Raw genomic sequence first — 16688 nt, forward strand, 5'->3', positions numbered from 1 at the left:
TCCTGGACCCTGGCACCAGGGAGGCAACATACCATCCTGGAGTCTCTTTCACGTCCACAGAAGCCTATCTGTGCCCCTGACTATAGAGTCCCCTATTACTATTACTCTTCTGCGCTTTGACCCTCCCTTCTGAACATCAGAGCCAGCCGTGGTGCCACTGCTCTGGCTGCTGCTGTTTTCCCCTGATAGGCTATCCCCCCCGACAGTATCCAAAGGGGTATATCTGTTCGAGAGGGGGACAACCACAGGGGATTCCTGCACTGACTGCCTGCCCTTTCTGGTGGTCACCCATTTCTCTGCCTGCACCTTGGGTGTGACCACATTTACATAACTGCGATCTATGACGCTTTCCGCCACCTGCATGCTCCTAAGTGCATCCAATTGCTGCTCCAACCGAACCATGCGGTCTGTGAGGAGCTGCAGTTGGGTGCACAATAATCTTTTATTGACACAAGTATGAAGTTACTGTGAAAAACCCCTAGTCACCACATTTAGGCACCTGTTCAGGTAAGCTGGTACGGGAATTGAACCCGTGCTGCCAGCCTTGTTCTGCATTACAAACCAGCTGTCTAGCCCACCGAGCTAAACAAACGTGTTTGGGGGCCCGCCGAATTTGAGGGTGAGGCTCTGGAGGTTGCACTGGAAGTCCAGGCCCAACAGGAGTGCAGCGCAGAGATTAGGAAGGACATAGAGGCAGAAATAACTAAATTCTACGCCCTGGACCGTGAGGGTGACTGTACAAAAGCCTCGGATCGGGACAGAGTGAGATCCAGAGGCTAGGGAGATCCTTTGATTAGCAGGGTGGTCCGCGAGGGAGCAGCGCCTTACCGTATCTGGGTGAACAAAGCTTTCGGTGCTCCCGGAGTCCAGCAGGCACGAGATCACGTGGCCGTTGATTTTAACCGTCGTCGACGCGGTGGCCAGGTTGTGCGGGCGAGATTGATCCAGCGTCATCGAAGTGAGCTGTGGGTAGCCATCGGATGCTTCGGGTGGCGAGCGTGTGCGGTTCCGATGTCGGGATGTCCGGAGACCCTGTGGGGGACAAGATGGTGGCGTCCATGGTGCGCACATTGCGAGGTCGGGACAAGATGGCAGCGCCCATGGTGCGCACATTGCGGGGTCGGGACAATATGGCGGCGCCCATGGGGTGCACGTGGCCGAAGGGGGACAAGACGGCGGTGCCCATTCGTCGCACATGGACCCGGGAGGAGAAGATGGCAGCTCCCATTGTGCGTCTGGCGTGGGGGAGGGGCGATAGCGGGCGCGATCGCAGCGACTGCGCGGGCCTGGCACACCGCCGTGAAGTGGCCCTTTTTACTGCAGGCTTTACAAACTACAGCGCGGGCCAGGCAGTGTGCGGGGGTGCTTCTGCTGACCGCAGAAGTAGCAGCTGGGACCCCCGGGGTGCGGATTGGTGTGCGGCGCAGGCGTATTCGGAAGGCAGGGCCCTGGCTGAGGAGGTCGTCGGCGGGGTCCAGGAGGGGTAGGAAGGAGTAGAAGGGTGGGCAGCGTGGCGGGAGGGGCACGATTGTACGTTACGGGATGCGACCGTCATGGAGAGCGCCAAAGTTTTCGTCTCCGCCAGTTCGAGCGTGGCCCCTTCCAGTAATCGTTCTCAGATGCGGTCCGACGCAATCCCCGTCACAAATGCATCGCGCATGAGGAGATTTGCGTGTTCGGCGGCCGTAACGGTCAGACAGTCCCAGTCCCAGACGAGTGGAATTAGGACACGCCAGAAGTCTTCGATGGACTCACCAGGTAGTTGCGTGCGGGTGGCGAGTACATGCCTGGCGAAGAGCGTGTTCGCCTTCTGCGTGTAGTGTTCCTTAAGGAGTTCCATTGCTTTTGTGTAATTCGTGGTGTCTTGGATCAACGGGAACACGCTGGAGCTCAGTCTGGAGTACAGGACGATTATCTTCTGAGCCTCCGTTGGCGCGGGGTCCGCCGCGTTGATGTAGGCCTCAAAACATGCTAGCCAGTAAGCAAAGTCTTTCCTGGCGTCAGGCGAGTGCGGATCCAGCTGCAGGCGATCGGGCTAAATTTGGATATCCATTCTGTGGAAAATGTGACTAATAAATTGATGCACGATCAATTGCACAAAGACTAAAGTTGGGTACAACTGTGGCTTTATTACAGTCAGATACGTGGCCTCCTGCTGCAGCTGGCGAAATGGCAGGGCACTGGAGGTCATGCATATTTATACAGTTCTCCGTGGGCGGAGCCAGCCGGCAGGAACTACCGGCGAACCTGTAGTGCAGGTCCTACCTTACATCTCCTATTACAGTGGTTCACCACAAGAGGGCCATGCCCTGGCATTGCCCCCTGGCACAGGTTGGCATGACCTACTTGGCAGTGCCAACCTGGCAGTGCAAGGGGTGGACCCTAATGGGAGCCTCATGGTGGAAGGTGTGCGCACATAGGTGTGGTGGACAGGGGGGGCGGGGAAGAGCAGACATTGAGGGGGGTGCTGGCGATGAATGTCAGGCGGCGGGGTTTGCCGGTGATTAATGCCGGCGGAGGTGGGGAGTGGGTGGGGGCCCGGTGGGAGAGCCCTGGGACTGGGGGCTGGTAGACTGCAGCACTGGTTGAGGCATCCTTTAAAGATGGCACCCCAATCTGTTTGAAGTCGGTTCCCGGCTCTAGGAGGCAGTGCCAGCATGACAGCGTAAACCACTCACTGTGTTTGGCAAAGAGGCTCAGAATTCCGTGAGAACTCCCAGCGATGCCCGACACCGGACTCGCACCGTTTTTCATACTGGAACTGACACTGTGCCATTTTCTGGTCAGATTCCACCCTCTGTATTAGTCTTTGCCTCTTGGTAGAATAACAAAGCTGCCTAAAGACATAAAGAAATTCGGTTTGCCTGTATTGAATCCCTTAAACTGCATAATGATGCTTCGAGTCTTTTTAACTTGTTCTATTGCTCTGTGTTTTTGAATACATGTCTTCAAATGTCTCCTTGTTCCCAGGATGGTTTCAGAAGGACTTGGCCAAATGACTGATGGCGTCTGGGGTTTGGATGATTTCACACACAGTCATGTATACAATGTGTGGCCAGGCTATGACTACTTGGGATGGAGGAACGATAGCTTTGAAAATGGTTACGTGGAAATCCTGTTTGAGTTTGACCGGATCCGAAATTTCACAGCGATGAAGGTACAATCGTTCTATTTTTCCTTAAAATGTATATATTTATAAATATCAACAAACGTTTGATGGTCGGCATCTTTACTTGAGATTAATGGAGCAACAAATTACATTTATATGTATCTTTAACATGATAAAACATTCCAAGCTGTTTTGGAGGAATGTTACGAAACAAAATTTCCCTGATTGAAACCTTTAAGATCCTGAGGGGTAGTGACAGGGTGGATGTGGAGCGGATGTTTCCTCTTGTGGGAGAATCTTGAACTAGGGGGGTCGCTGTTAAAAAATAAGAGGTCGCTCATTTAAGATAGAGATGAGGAGAATTTTTTCTTCTCTCAGAGGATCACCAGTCTTTGGAACTCTCTTCCCGAAAGGCAGTGGAAGCAGAGGATGGAATTTTACAGTATGTGTCGTTTTGGGTGAGAAAACCGGAGAGCAGCTCGCCAGCAACATCAGCAAGATATTGCGCCGTATTTTCAGAGACTTAGGAAAAAAACCTTTTGCACATGTTTTACGCCATGCCCACGGTAGGCTGACTCTGATTCTCCAGCCCGGCATCACTGGTGATGGGAGAATCCATTACCGGGAGTAGGGCCGGAAAATACTTGGGTGGGATTCTCCGTCCCCAATGCCGATTTCATAGTCGGCGATCAGGTGAAGAATCTTTTTTTCACCTGGCGGCGCCTGTTTTCAGATGCTTCGTCACCTCCAAAACAGCGTCATCGAGGAGCACGCCATTGGGAAGCCCTCAGTTACCTGAAGGCCCACTCCCGATACTCCACCCCCGATGGGCTGGATTCCCGACCGTGCGGTTGATTCATGGTCTCAGTGGTCGGGAACACGGCTGCCGACTGTGTCTAGTGCCGCCAACAGTCTGGCGGGAGCCGTGCTGCTGGCTGGGAGGCTTCGGCGAGGCTGGGGGGACTAGTGGGGGGTGGCCCGGGGATGTTCATGGGGATACTTGCTGGCAGATCGGGCCCACGCACAGCCGGCACCATGTTGTACGGCGTGACCGCTGCAAGCCATCACCGTGCGCATGCGCGGCCACGTACCTGACAATTCTCCAGGTGTTTGTATCAGGATGGCAGTGCGCTTTACGTGACACGACTTCTAGCCCCTCATCGGTCGGAGGATCAAGGCTGAGGCCGCGCAAATTTTTCCCACGTAAAACGCCACGGATACTCTGGATGTAGCCCCGAAATTGGAGAAGCCATTCCCTTGTGTTTGAAATTTTTAAAGACAGGGCTAGATAGATTCTCGATTAACAAGGTGTGAAAGGCTATGGTCAGTAGGCAGAAATGTGAAGTTGAGGTTACAATTACTGCAAACATGATCTTGTTGAATGGCAGAGCAGGCTCGAAGAGCTGCCCCTAACTTGTATGTATTTATATTCGTAAAATTTGACATTGAGCCCCTAAGGAGAAATTAGGAAAGTTGTGCAAGGAGGTAAGTTTTGAACTGCATTCTGCAGGAAGGTGAGGTCGACAATCAGAGGTTTAGAAAAGGAAATCCAGGGTGGAATTTTCCACCGGTGGGATTTTCCACTTCTGCCGAAATCAGTGGATTTTTAAATGGCTCGCCATAATTCCCCACCCCACTTCCTCCATGACAGGGCCATAAAATTCAACTCCCAGTGTTTAGGGCCCACAAATCTGGTGAAGCAATGGAAATCAGTGGTACACAAGCAGCCAGAATTGGAGGAAGACAGAGAGCTCAGAGGAATGCAGAGCTGGAGGAGGTTACACAGTTAGAGAAGGGTGAGACTATGGCAGAACTTGAAAACAAGGATGATGGCCGAGATTTTCCAGCTCCCTCGAGGCAGGTTTTTCCACAGCGGATACAGCTAGCCATTGGCCAGCAGTGAGATCTTCCAGTCCCGCCAAAGTCTAGAGGCATTTTGCATGGCTCACCGCCCGCTGCCAGGGAACCCATGCAGGGGTTCGACTCCAGCGGGACCAGAGGATCTCGCCGGCACGACTGGAAAATGTTGCCAGACTGGAAGACCAGGAAATGAGAGAAGAAATTGCTGTCTTCATCGTAGGCCAACTTGACTAAACATAAAGGACTCCAAATGTCCTCATGCGTTCCAATGGACTTCAGCTGTAATTCCAGTAGTGGGCTGACAGAGCTCACTGGAAAATGCATGGATTTCCGGACAGCTTGGTAAAGAGTTGATCCTCCATTTTCCCATTACAATAGACAATAACATGGGGGCAGATGTCAGCACTAGTTCCATATATTTTAACTGCTTACATGAGCTGAACAGATCCCCACAGAAAGAGATGCAAAGAAAATGGCGGCAAACGGTAATAATTAAAATTGGCAATACTGGCACCCCCTCCAGCTCAGCGAGTTTATCCAGTGACACCGCACAAGTTCCATGTGTTGTTACCTTGGCCACCCAGCCTCCCTCCCTCTATGAGTTTCCCCGCAGCGGGACTGGCAATTCATTGAATTCTCCGTTCACATCGGTGGGACTGGAAGGTCACGCTACGAGAAGGGCTGGAAAACACAGGTCCTTATTTCAGTTAGGATGCCAGGAGAGGCCCGGCATCTGGTATCCCTGCTCTTTGCTGTGATAGGAAAGATCAGCCTTGATTTGTGCTCATTCTCGCTATTCAATGGTGTCAGCAGGTAATGCGCTAATGGGTGTCTTGGGAACCTCAGTTGATTTGTCTGACACACTCACTGTGGGAGCTAACACTGGAACAATAGCCAGTTTGGTTAGTTTCAGTAGAGTAAATATTCCGTGTGTTAGTTGTCAGTTGTGGCTTAGTTAGTCACGTTAAGGGCTGGTTTAGCACAGTGGGCTAAACAGCTGGCTTGTAATGCAGAACAAGCCCAGCAGCATGGGTTCAATTCCCGTACCGGCCTCCCCGAACAGGCGCCGGAATGTGGCGACTAGGGGCTTTTCACAGTAACTTCATTGAAGCCTACTTGCGACAATAAGCGATTATTATAAAAGATTGATTCACATCCCATTCCAGTAGAAAATCATCACTTCCACTTCATCATGATACTGAGGGAGTGCTGGAGGTCCTGTCTTTCACTGAGGCTCCATCATGGCTTCTCAAGCGGTTGTCAAAAGTCCCATGTGACCTTTGGACAAAGAGCAAGGAAGGCATTCTGGCCAACATTTTGCCTCAGCAAACATCTGAAAAAGCTTTCTGTTGTCATTTATTTTATTGCTCTTCATGGGATCTTGCTTTGGCATGTAATGCCAGCTGCATTTTCCTGCATTACAAAGTGACTGTATTTTTAAAATAATTAATTGGCTGTAAGTTGCTTTGGGACATTCTGAGGTCATAAAAAAGCACCAAATAAATTCAAATATTTCTTTCTTGTGGAATTGTATCCCATATAAGATTTTTTTTTAAAAAAAATATTTTTATTCTCTTTTTCACATTTTCTCCCAAATTTACACCCACCACCAATAAACAATAATCAGTAACAAATATGTCAATCCCCATATCAATAACAACGATCCCATCCTCCCACCAAACCCCAAACATTAGCCCGCATGTTCACACAAACAAATGACAAAAAGGAATTAGGGATCACCCATAGTCGCCATTAACATACACTCTCGCCCCAACCCTCCCACACACACGCCCCAACTAATGTTCGATGTTATCCAGTTCTTGAAAGTGCATGATGAATAATGCCCATGAATTGTAGAACCCCTCCATCCTTCCCCTCAGTTCAAACTTAATCTTCTCAAGAGTCAAGAATTCCAACAGGTCCCCCCGCTGCGCCAGGGCACAGGGTGGAGAGGTTGCTCTCCAACCTATCAGGATCCGCCTTCGGCGATCAACGAGGCGAAGGCTACAACATCTGCCTCCCCTCCCGTTTCCAACCCTGGCTGGTCCGACACCCCTATATGGCCTCCCAGGGGCCCGGGTCCAGTTTCACGTGCACCACTTTAGAAATTACCCTAAAAACCTCCTTCCAGTAATCCTCTAGCTTTGGACAGGACCAAAACATATGAACGTGATTCGCGCCCCCCCCCCCCCCCCCCCCCCCCTTCCCCCCCCCACAACGTTCACACACATCTTCTACTCCTTCAAAGAATCGGCTCATCCTCGCCCTTGTGAGGTGTGCTCTGTATACCACCTTCAGCTGTATCAGCCCCAACCTCGCGCACGAGGTGGAGGCATTCGCTCTACGGAGCACCTCATACCAGAACTCTTTCCCCATATCCTCTCCCAACTCTTCCTCCCACTTTGCTTTGATCCCTTCCAGTGGTGCCTTCTCCTCTTCCAAATTAGCTCCTGTGTTGTTCCTTGTGACTTAATAACACTCGTAGTCTTGAAGTTGAAATAGATGCTTTATTGTGAGTTTGTTTTCTCGTCAGTGCTTATCTTTAAATTACATTGGAGCTGCCTGTCTGTGTCTTGCTACCAGCTCCCGTTCCTGTGAAGTAGCTGCTGACTTCCTGTTCGTGTGTTTTTATACCTTCCATGCTCCCTCTAGTGATTGCTCAGTGGTATTACATAGAACATAGAACATAGAAAATACAGCACAGAACAGGCCCTTCGGCCCACGATGTTGTGCCGAACCTTTGTCCTAGATTAATCATAGATTATCATTGAATTTACAGTGCAGAAGGAGGCCATTCGGCCCTTTGAGTCTGCACCGGCTCTTGGAAAGAGCACCCTACCCAAACTCAACACCTCCACCCAACACCAAGGGCAATTTTGGACATTAAGGGCAATTTATCATTGGCCAATTCACCTAACCCGCACATCTTTGGATTGTGGGAGGAAACCGGAGCACCCGGAGGAAACCCACGCAGACACGGGGAGGACGTGCAGACTCCGCACAGACAGTGACCCAAGCCGGAATCGAACCTGGGACCCTGGAGCTGTGAAGCAATTGTGCTATCCACAATGCTACCGTGCTGCCCTTGAGAACAAATAAATCTACATTATATCATTTAACCGTAATCCATGTACCTATCCAATAGCTGCTTGAAGGTCCCTAATGTTTCCGACTCAACTACTTCCACAGGCAGTGCATTCCATGCCCCCACTACTCTCTGGGTAAAGAACCTACCTCTGATATCCCTCCTATATCTTCCACCTTTCACCTTAAATTTATGTCCCCTTGTAATGGTTTGTTCCACCCGGGGAAAAAGTCTCTGACTGTCTACTCTATCTATTCCCCTGATCATCTTATAAACCTCTATCAAGTCGCCCCTCATCCTTCTCCGTTCTAATGAGAAAAGGCCTAGCACCCTCAACCTTTCCTCGTAAGACCTACTCTCCATTCCAGGCAACATCCTGGTAAATCTTCTTTGCACCTTTTCCAAAGCTTCCACATCCTTCCTAAAATGAGGCGACCAGAACTGTACACAGTACTCCAAATGTGGCCTTACCAAAGTTTTGTACAGCTGCATCATCACCTCACGGCTCTTAAATTCAATCCCTCTGTTAATGAACGCGAGCACACCATAGGCCTTCTTCACAGCTCTATCCACTTGAGTGGCAACTTTCAAAGATGTATGAACATAGACCCCAAGATCTCTCTGCTCCTCCACATTGCCAAGAACTCTACCGTTAACCCTGTATTCCACATTCATATTTGTCCTTCCAAAATGGACAACCTCACACTTTTCAGGGTTAAACTCCATCTGCCACTGCTCAGCCCAGCTCTGCATCCTATCTATGTCTCTTTGCAGCCGACAACAGCCCTCCTTACTATCCACAACTCCACCAATCTTCGTATCGTCTGCAAATTTACTGACCCACCCTTCAACTCCCTCATCCAAGTCATTAATGAAAATCACAAACAGCAGAGGACCCAGAACTGATCCCTGCGGTATGCCACTGGTAACTGGGATCCAGGCTGAATATTTGCCATCCACCACCACTCTCTGACTTCTATCGGTTAGCCAGTTCGTTATCCAACTGGCCAAATTTCCCACTATCCCATGCCTCCTTACTTTCTGCATAAGCCTACCATGGGGAACTTTATCAAATGCCTTACTAAAATCCATGTACACTACATCCACTGCTTTACCTTCATCCACATGCTTGGTCACCTCCTCAAAGAATTCAATAAGATTTGTAAGGCAAGACCTACCCCTCACAAATCCGTGCTGACTATCCCTAATCAAGCAGTGTCTTTCCAGATGCTCAGAAATCCTATCCTTCAGTACCCTTTCCATTACTTTGCCTACCACTGAAGTAAGGTTAACTGGCCTGTAATTCCCAGGGTTATCCCTAGTCCCTTTTTTGAACAGGGGCACGACATTCGCCACTCTCCAATCCCCTGGTACCACCCCTGTTGACAGTGAGGACGAAAAGATCATTGCCAACGGCTCTGCAATTTCATCTCTTGCTTCCCATAGAATCCTTGGATATATCCCGTCAGGCCCGGGGGACTTGTCTATCCTCAAGTTTTTCAAAATGCCCAACACATCTTCCTTCCTAACAAGTATTTCCTCGAGCTTACCAATCTGTTTCACACTGTCCTCTCCAACAATATCGCCCCTCTCATTTGTAAATACAGAAGAAAAGTACTCGTTCAAGACCTCTCCTATCTCTTCAGACTCAATACACAATCTCCCGCTACTGTCCTTGATCGGACCTACCCTCGCTCTAGTCATTCTCATATTTCTCGCATATGTGTAAAAGGCCTTGGGGTTTTCCTTGATCCTACCCGCCAAAGATTGTTCATGCCCTCTCTTAGCTCTCCTAATCCCTTTCTCCAGTTCCCTCCTGGCTATCTTGTATCCCTCCAATGCCCTGTCTGAACCTTGTTTCCTCAGCCTTACATAAGTCACCTTTTTCCTCTTAACAAGACATTCAACCTCTCTTGTCAACCATGGTTCCCTCACTCGACCATCTCTTCCCTGCCTGACAGGGACATACATATCAAGGGCACGTAGCACCTGTTCCTTGAACAAGTTCCACATTTCACTTGAGTCCTTCCCTGCCAGCCTATGTTCCCAACTTATGCGCTTCAATTCTTGTCTGACAACATCGTATTTACCCTTCCCCCAATTGTAAACCTTGCCCTGGTGCACGTACCTATCCCTCTCCATTACTAAAGTAAAAGTCACAGAATTGTGGTCACTATCTCCAAAATGCTCCCCCACTAACAAATCTATCACTTGCCCTGGCTCATTACCCAGTACTAAATCCAATATTGCCCCTCCTCTGGTCGGACAATCTACATACTGCGTTAGAAAAGCTTCCTGGACACACTGCACAAACACCACCCCATCCAAACTATTTGATCTAAAGAGTTTCCACTCAATATTTGGGAAGTTAAAGTCGCCCATGACTACTACCCTATGACTTCTGCACCTTTCCAAAATCTGTTTCCCAATCTGTTCCTCCACATCTCTGCTACTATTGGGGGGCCTATAGAAAACTCCTAACAAGGTGACTGCTCCTTTCCTATTTCTGACTTCAACCCTTACTACCTCAGTAGGCTGATACTCCTCGAACTGCCTTTCTGCAGCTGTTATACTATTGCATCTACATTGACCCCTTGCTTAATATACACAGATATACAGATCACCAAATCCCCCCTTTTTTCTTTACATATTTTCTGTATAGTGTAAGAGAAAATTGTACAAAACAGTTAGATTACTTATGATATGTATATCTGTACAAGTATGATATTGGATATTTTACAAAGCCAATTAATATTTATGAGTCCAATCTTAATAAAAACATTTATGACTCCAAATTTGATGAATTTGTTCGTTGAGTTTTTTCTTTTTCGTTGTTGACGTGGTGATATTGATATTGCAACTCCGTTGTGAATGTTGTCGGTGTTCTTGTTTTTTAAGTAACCAACAAGTCATCCCAAGGTGGTTGAATGGTTGAACCACTGATGTTGACTGACATGGATTTTTTTCTGTGCTTGTGGTATCGATTTAGTGTGTCATCTGCCTTGAAAGCCGGTGTGCTTGCTTGTTCTGGAGCAGATGTGAAATTGTGCGACTCGTTGTCATGCCGTGGCATGTTTGTGGTTTTGTCATTGTTTTGCAGTGTGCTGTGGCATTGTCCTTCATGTGCAGCGTTGTACCATTTTGCACAGGTCGTTGTTTCATTGTTGCTCTTTTTGTCGTATCTGTCTTTGCTGTTTTCGTTGTCGTTCTTGTTGATTCTGTTTTTGTTTTCGTCGTTGTTCTTGTCGTTTTTCTTGGTGTGCTTGTTGTTTCTGTTTTTGTTGTTTTCGTCGTTCTTGTCGTTTCTGCAGTGCTTCTTGCGGTTTTTGTTGTTCTTGTTGCATTCATGTTGTTTTTGTTCTTGCTGTTGTTGTTCTCGTTTCTGCTGTGCTTCTTGGGGTTTCTCTTTTTCTTGTTGCGCTCAATGAGTGTTCCATGTGGATAATTTGCGTAATTGGTGCGAGTGTCCTTTGTGGTATACGTTACCTTGAGCGTTTCGTCTCGAGAATGGTCTGATGTTGCATTGATGTTGGTGACATCAGTCATTTGTGGTGGATTTGATTCCTCTTCTTTGCTTTGTTGGTGCTCCTCTTCTGGAGTCAAAATCTTCACGATTTCATTTTGTCGTGGGTCGTGGTGGTCCTCTTCTGGAGTCAAAATCTTCAAGATTCCTATTGACGTGGTCTCTCTGGACTCTTGGTGCTCCTCTTCTGGAGTCATATACACAGATATACAGATCACCACAGCTCCATAAACCGCTGACACTCCACCCTTCTCCAGTCTCCCTGTCGTCAGCACCTCCTCCAGCAATGTGGAGGCCAGCTCCACCGGGAAGCTCTGTATCTCCTTTCTGGCAAAATCTCAAACCTGCATGCATCTAAACATTTCCCCCTGCTCCAGCCCATACTTCGCTTCCAGCTTCTTCAATCCTGCAAACCGACACCGAAGAAACAAATCTTTTAGTCTCTTAATCCCCTTCTCCTCCCATTTCCAAAGATTTCCATCCCACCTCCCTGGCTCAAATCTGTGGTTCCCCCCAGTCGGCATTTCCCTTGACCCTGCCCCCAACCCGAAGTGCTGGCGAACCTGCCTCCAAATTCTCAATGAAGCTATTGTTTCCGGACTCCCTGAGTATTTCCCCGGAGCTATCGGGAGCGGCGCTGTTGCTAGTGCTTTCAATCCCGACCCCCTGCACAAACTCTCCTCCATTCTGACCCACTGGGAATCAACCCCTCTGAACCAGCTCCGCACCTTCTCCACATTCTCCGCCCATTAGTAATACATCAAGTTCGGAAGACCCAAACCCCCTGCCTGCCTTCCCCTCTGTATCCCATATAAGATATAATGCCTTCAGGAGAGGGAAGAGGAGACTGAAAACTGGCAAGGGAATTTTTAAAAATAAACTCCATCATCTCCGACTAGTAATTTTTCACATTCCACATGGGGAGAAACTTCTTTCTTCGAAACATACTTAATCTCTATATTTTACTTCTCTTTTGGCATTTATTGAAAAAGATATAAATTGCTACTGGTCTTTTGCATGTCAGTACTATAAAACAAGGTATCCATATAATTATTGTTCTTTTTAGGCCCTCACAAAGTCATAATTTACTCATGGCTCCCAGAATTCAAAAGTTAACAAAAAGCCATTGTATGAAACAGACTCAGGACTTTACATGCACGGCGCTCACAAAGCGAAACAATTCTGTATGGGAGGCTTTAAGAGAGGGGGCTGCATTGGAAATGAAGCCCCCTCCCTCTTTTTTCCCATTTCCCCTGTGCTACTCACCAACATTGGCTGCCAGTTAAACAACATCTTGATGTTAAAATTCTCAGACTTGGATTCAAATCCCCCATGGCCTCTACCCTTCGTTTCTCTATGATCTCCTCCAGCCATACAGCTCCAACGTCTATTATTGCGCTCTTTCTGTCTCTCAAAAAGTCCCAGTTTTCATCACTCCACCATTTGTGCTATGCCTTCAGATGTCTAAGCCTTGTAAGCCATGGAATACCCTCCCTGCAGCTCTCTGCCTCCCTTAAAACACTCCTTACAACCTCCCTCTTTGACCAAGCTTCAAATCAGCAGGCCTAATATCTCCCTATGTTATGTGGCGCTATATGAATGCAAGTTGTTGTTGTTGACTCACCATCATTTGTATCTGAGGCATCCAAACATGAGCCCCCCCTGGAATGGTTTGTTCAATGGATTTTATGTTTGAGAATACTTTACAAAGCTGTACAGGTCACAGTTTGTGCACCAATAAACTCTTCAATTAAATGTCAGATTGGCACAGCACCATCTCAATCGTACTCAGCTTCACCAAATCCCAATCCACACGAATTGAAACACTTGAAAAATTATATTTGAAAGGCGTTATCATAATAAACAGCATTAACTGCCGAATTGAGTATCAATCAATTACCAATAAATGAGAATGCTGTCCTCACTTGCAAATCTTCTGTGTGATGTGAGAAAAAACATGCTCACACAGCAAGTGGTTGGGGTCTGCAAAGCACTGCCTGGAAGTGTGGTGGAGGCAGGTTCAATGGAGGCATTCAAGAGGGCATTAGCTGATTATTTAAAAAGAAACAATATGCAGGGGTATGGAAAGGCAGGACAATGGCTGTTATTTGACGAGCCAGTGCAGGCACGATGGGCTGAATGGCCTCCTTCTGCCTCGTATCAATTCTGTGGTCACGTGTCTTGTTAGAATTAACTTTCCCTGTCAGTGTGAATGGATCTGCAGGTAGGTTCCTGGAAATACTAGGCTCTGTCCGATCAATTTCAGAGATCAGGGGCGGGATTCTCCGCAATCGGCGTGATGTCCGCCGACCGGCGCCAAAAACGGCGCAAATCAGTCCGGCATCGCGCCGCCCCAAAGGTGCGGAATCCTCCGCATCTTTAGGGGCCGAGCCCTAATCTTGAGGGGCTAGGCCCACGCCGGACTGATTTCCGCCCCGCCAGGGAATAAGTAAAATTAATATTTTATGGATATATGAACATACGAATTAGGAGCTGGAGTACGCCATTCGGCCCCTCGAGCTTGCTCCTCCATTTGATAAGATCATGGCCGATCTGATTGTGATCTCAATTCTACTTTCCCTCTATGGTGTTTGAATCCCTTGTTCATCATGAATCTATCTAAACAATTCAATGGTCCTGCCCCCACTGCTCTTTTGGGAAGAGAGTTCCACAAACTACCTGATATTTGAGAAAAAGAAATTCTCCTCATAGAATCATAGAATTTGCAGTGCAGAAGGAGGCCATTGAGTCTGCACTGGCCCTTGGAAAGAGCACTTTACCCAAGCTTATGTTCCCCCCCCCCTAGACTAGCCAATTTAGAGTAGCCAATTATTTTTCTTTTCCAATTAAGGGGCAATTTAGCGTGGCCAATCCACTTAACCTGCACATCTTTTGGGTTGAGGGGGTGAAACCCACGCAGACATGGGGAGAATGTGCAAACTCCACACGGACAGTGACCCAGGGCCGGGATTCTAACCTGGGCCCTCAGCGCCGTAGGCTGCAGTGCTAACCACTGCACACGTACTGCCCCACCCGTAACCTAACCTAACCTTTTGGACACTAAGGGGCAATTTAACATGGCCAATCCACCTAACCTGCACACCTTTGGACTGTGGGAGAAAACGGGAGCACCTGGAGGAAACCCACACTGACACAGGGAGAAAGTACAAACTCCACTCAGACAGTCACCCGAGGCCGGAATTGAACTCATCTCTCTCTTAAATGGTAGACCCATTATTTTAAAAATGTGTCCCCTTGTTTTAGTCTTTCCCATGAGGGTAAACATCAACACGGCATCAACCCTTTCAAGACCATTCAGGATCTTATCTGTTTCAAAAGATCACCTCTCAATCTTCTAAACTCCGAATATAGAACTAACCTGGCCAACCTCTCTTCATAAGATAACCCACCCATACCAGGAATCAATCTCTGAACCTTCTGTGGACTGCTTCTAATGCAATTATATCCTACCTTAAATAAGAAGACCAAAGTTGTACGCAGCACTCCAGATGGTCCCAACAATGTCCTGTACCACTGTAACAAAACTTTTCTATTTGTATACTTGATTCTCCTTGCAGTTAACGCCAACATTCCATTTCCCTGTCTAATCACTTGCTGTGCCTGCATACCAATTTTTGGGGATTCACGTTCTAGGATAAAGCAGAGTTCTGCAATCTCTCTCCATTTAAATATTATGTTTTTCTGTTCTTCCTGACAGAGTGGACAAGTTCACATTGTCCCACGTTACACTCAATCTTCCAAATTTTGCCTGCTCTCTTAAAAGGGGAAGCTTTGCACCTATATTCACCACAAGCGCAAAAGGCAGGATGGGTGCAAAATCTCACAAGAATCGGAAACCAAGGGCCGGGATTCTCCCCCAACCGGCAGATGGGCAGTACCGGCGCCAAAGAGTGGCGTGAACCACTCTCGCGTCGGGCCGACCGGAAGTTGCGGAATCCTCTGCACTTCCGGGGGCTAGGCCAGCGCTGGAGCGGTTGGCGCCGATGGGCCTCCGCCGGCCGGCGCGAGTTGGCGCATGCGCGGGAGCACCAGCGTGTTCTGGCGCATGCGCAGAACCACTGGCGTGATCCCTGCGCATGTGCAAGGGGTTTCTTCTCCGTGCCGGCCATGGGGGAGCTTTACAGAGGCCAGCGTGGAGGGAAAGAGTACCCCCACGGCACAGGCCCGCCCGCTGATCGGTGGACCCGATCGCGGGCCAAGCCACCGTGGGGGCCCCCTCCGGGGCCGGATTCCCCCGCACCCCCCTGAGGATTCCACAGGCCGCCCTCAAAGCCAGGTTCCGCCGGTATGGACCTTGTGTATTTCACGCCGGCGGGACAGGCCGACAATGGGCGGCCGCTCGCCCCATCAGGGCCCGGAGAATCGCCGGGGGGGGCCACTGCCAAAGGCTCCCGATCGGCGCGACGTGATCCCCGCCCCTGCAAAAAACCGGCGCCGGAGAATTCGACAGCCGGCGTCAGAGCGGTGGGGCAGGATTCACGACGCCCCCCGGTGATTCTCCGACCCAGCGGGGCGTCGGAGAATCCCGCCCAAGGTTCTCAGCGGCGATATTTCATTTTCTGATTTTCCCTGCCCCTCGCCGGTGATGTAACCAGGTTCCCATTAGAAAGGGGAGAAAGGCATACCCTGGCATTGCCCCGGCACTGCCACCTGGTAATGCCACCCTGGCAGAGCCAGGGTGGCAGTGCCAGGGGGCTGTCACAGGGTGGGCTGTCTGAGGAGTGCTATTGGGGGGATTCCTGATGTGTTGAAGGGGATTGCCTCGCTGCTTGTGTGGAGGAGGAGGGGAGCAGGTTACTCCATTTCTTGTGGCAGGGTCCCCCGTGTCCATGGGGAAGGGGGGAAGGGAGAGAGGAGACGAGTTTCCCTCTAACACAGATTGGAGGGCTCCTCGATCTCTATGGAGCCAGCATTGCTTACTCTAACAGACCCCATCCTGCCAGCCTGATGACGGAAACCATGCCCCAAGATTCTCTGTTCAGAGTACCTTAGAATATAGAGATAAAACCTTGCCGTTCAGCTGGCGACTACACATCGGTTTTCTCTCCCCAGGCAGCAGCGTGTGCACAGAGTGCAAGATTTCACCCAAC

General features: G+C 49.1%; 1 protein-coding gene across 2 annotated transcripts in view; it reads left to right on the forward strand.

Annotated features, from left to right (window-relative positions):
- The window catches only part of ddr2a (discoidin domain receptor tyrosine kinase 2a), a 268687-nt gene that overhangs the window by 217004 nt on the left and 34995 nt on the right, over window positions 1-16688 (forward strand). For both annotated transcript variants that reach the window (XM_072511516.1, XM_072511517.1), the window contains one exon: window positions 2971-3157. In XM_072511516.1, the coding sequence (XP_072367617.1) occupies window positions 2971-3157 (187 nt within the window). The remainder of the gene's footprint in view (window positions 1-2970; window positions 3158-16688) is intronic.

The sequence above is a fragment of the Scyliorhinus torazame genome, chromosome 7, assembly GCF_047496885.1.
Source record: "Scyliorhinus torazame isolate Kashiwa2021f chromosome 7, sScyTor2.1, whole genome shotgun sequence".
Classification (NCBI taxonomy): Eukaryota; Metazoa; Chordata; class Chondrichthyes; order Carcharhiniformes; family Scyliorhinidae; genus Scyliorhinus; species Scyliorhinus torazame.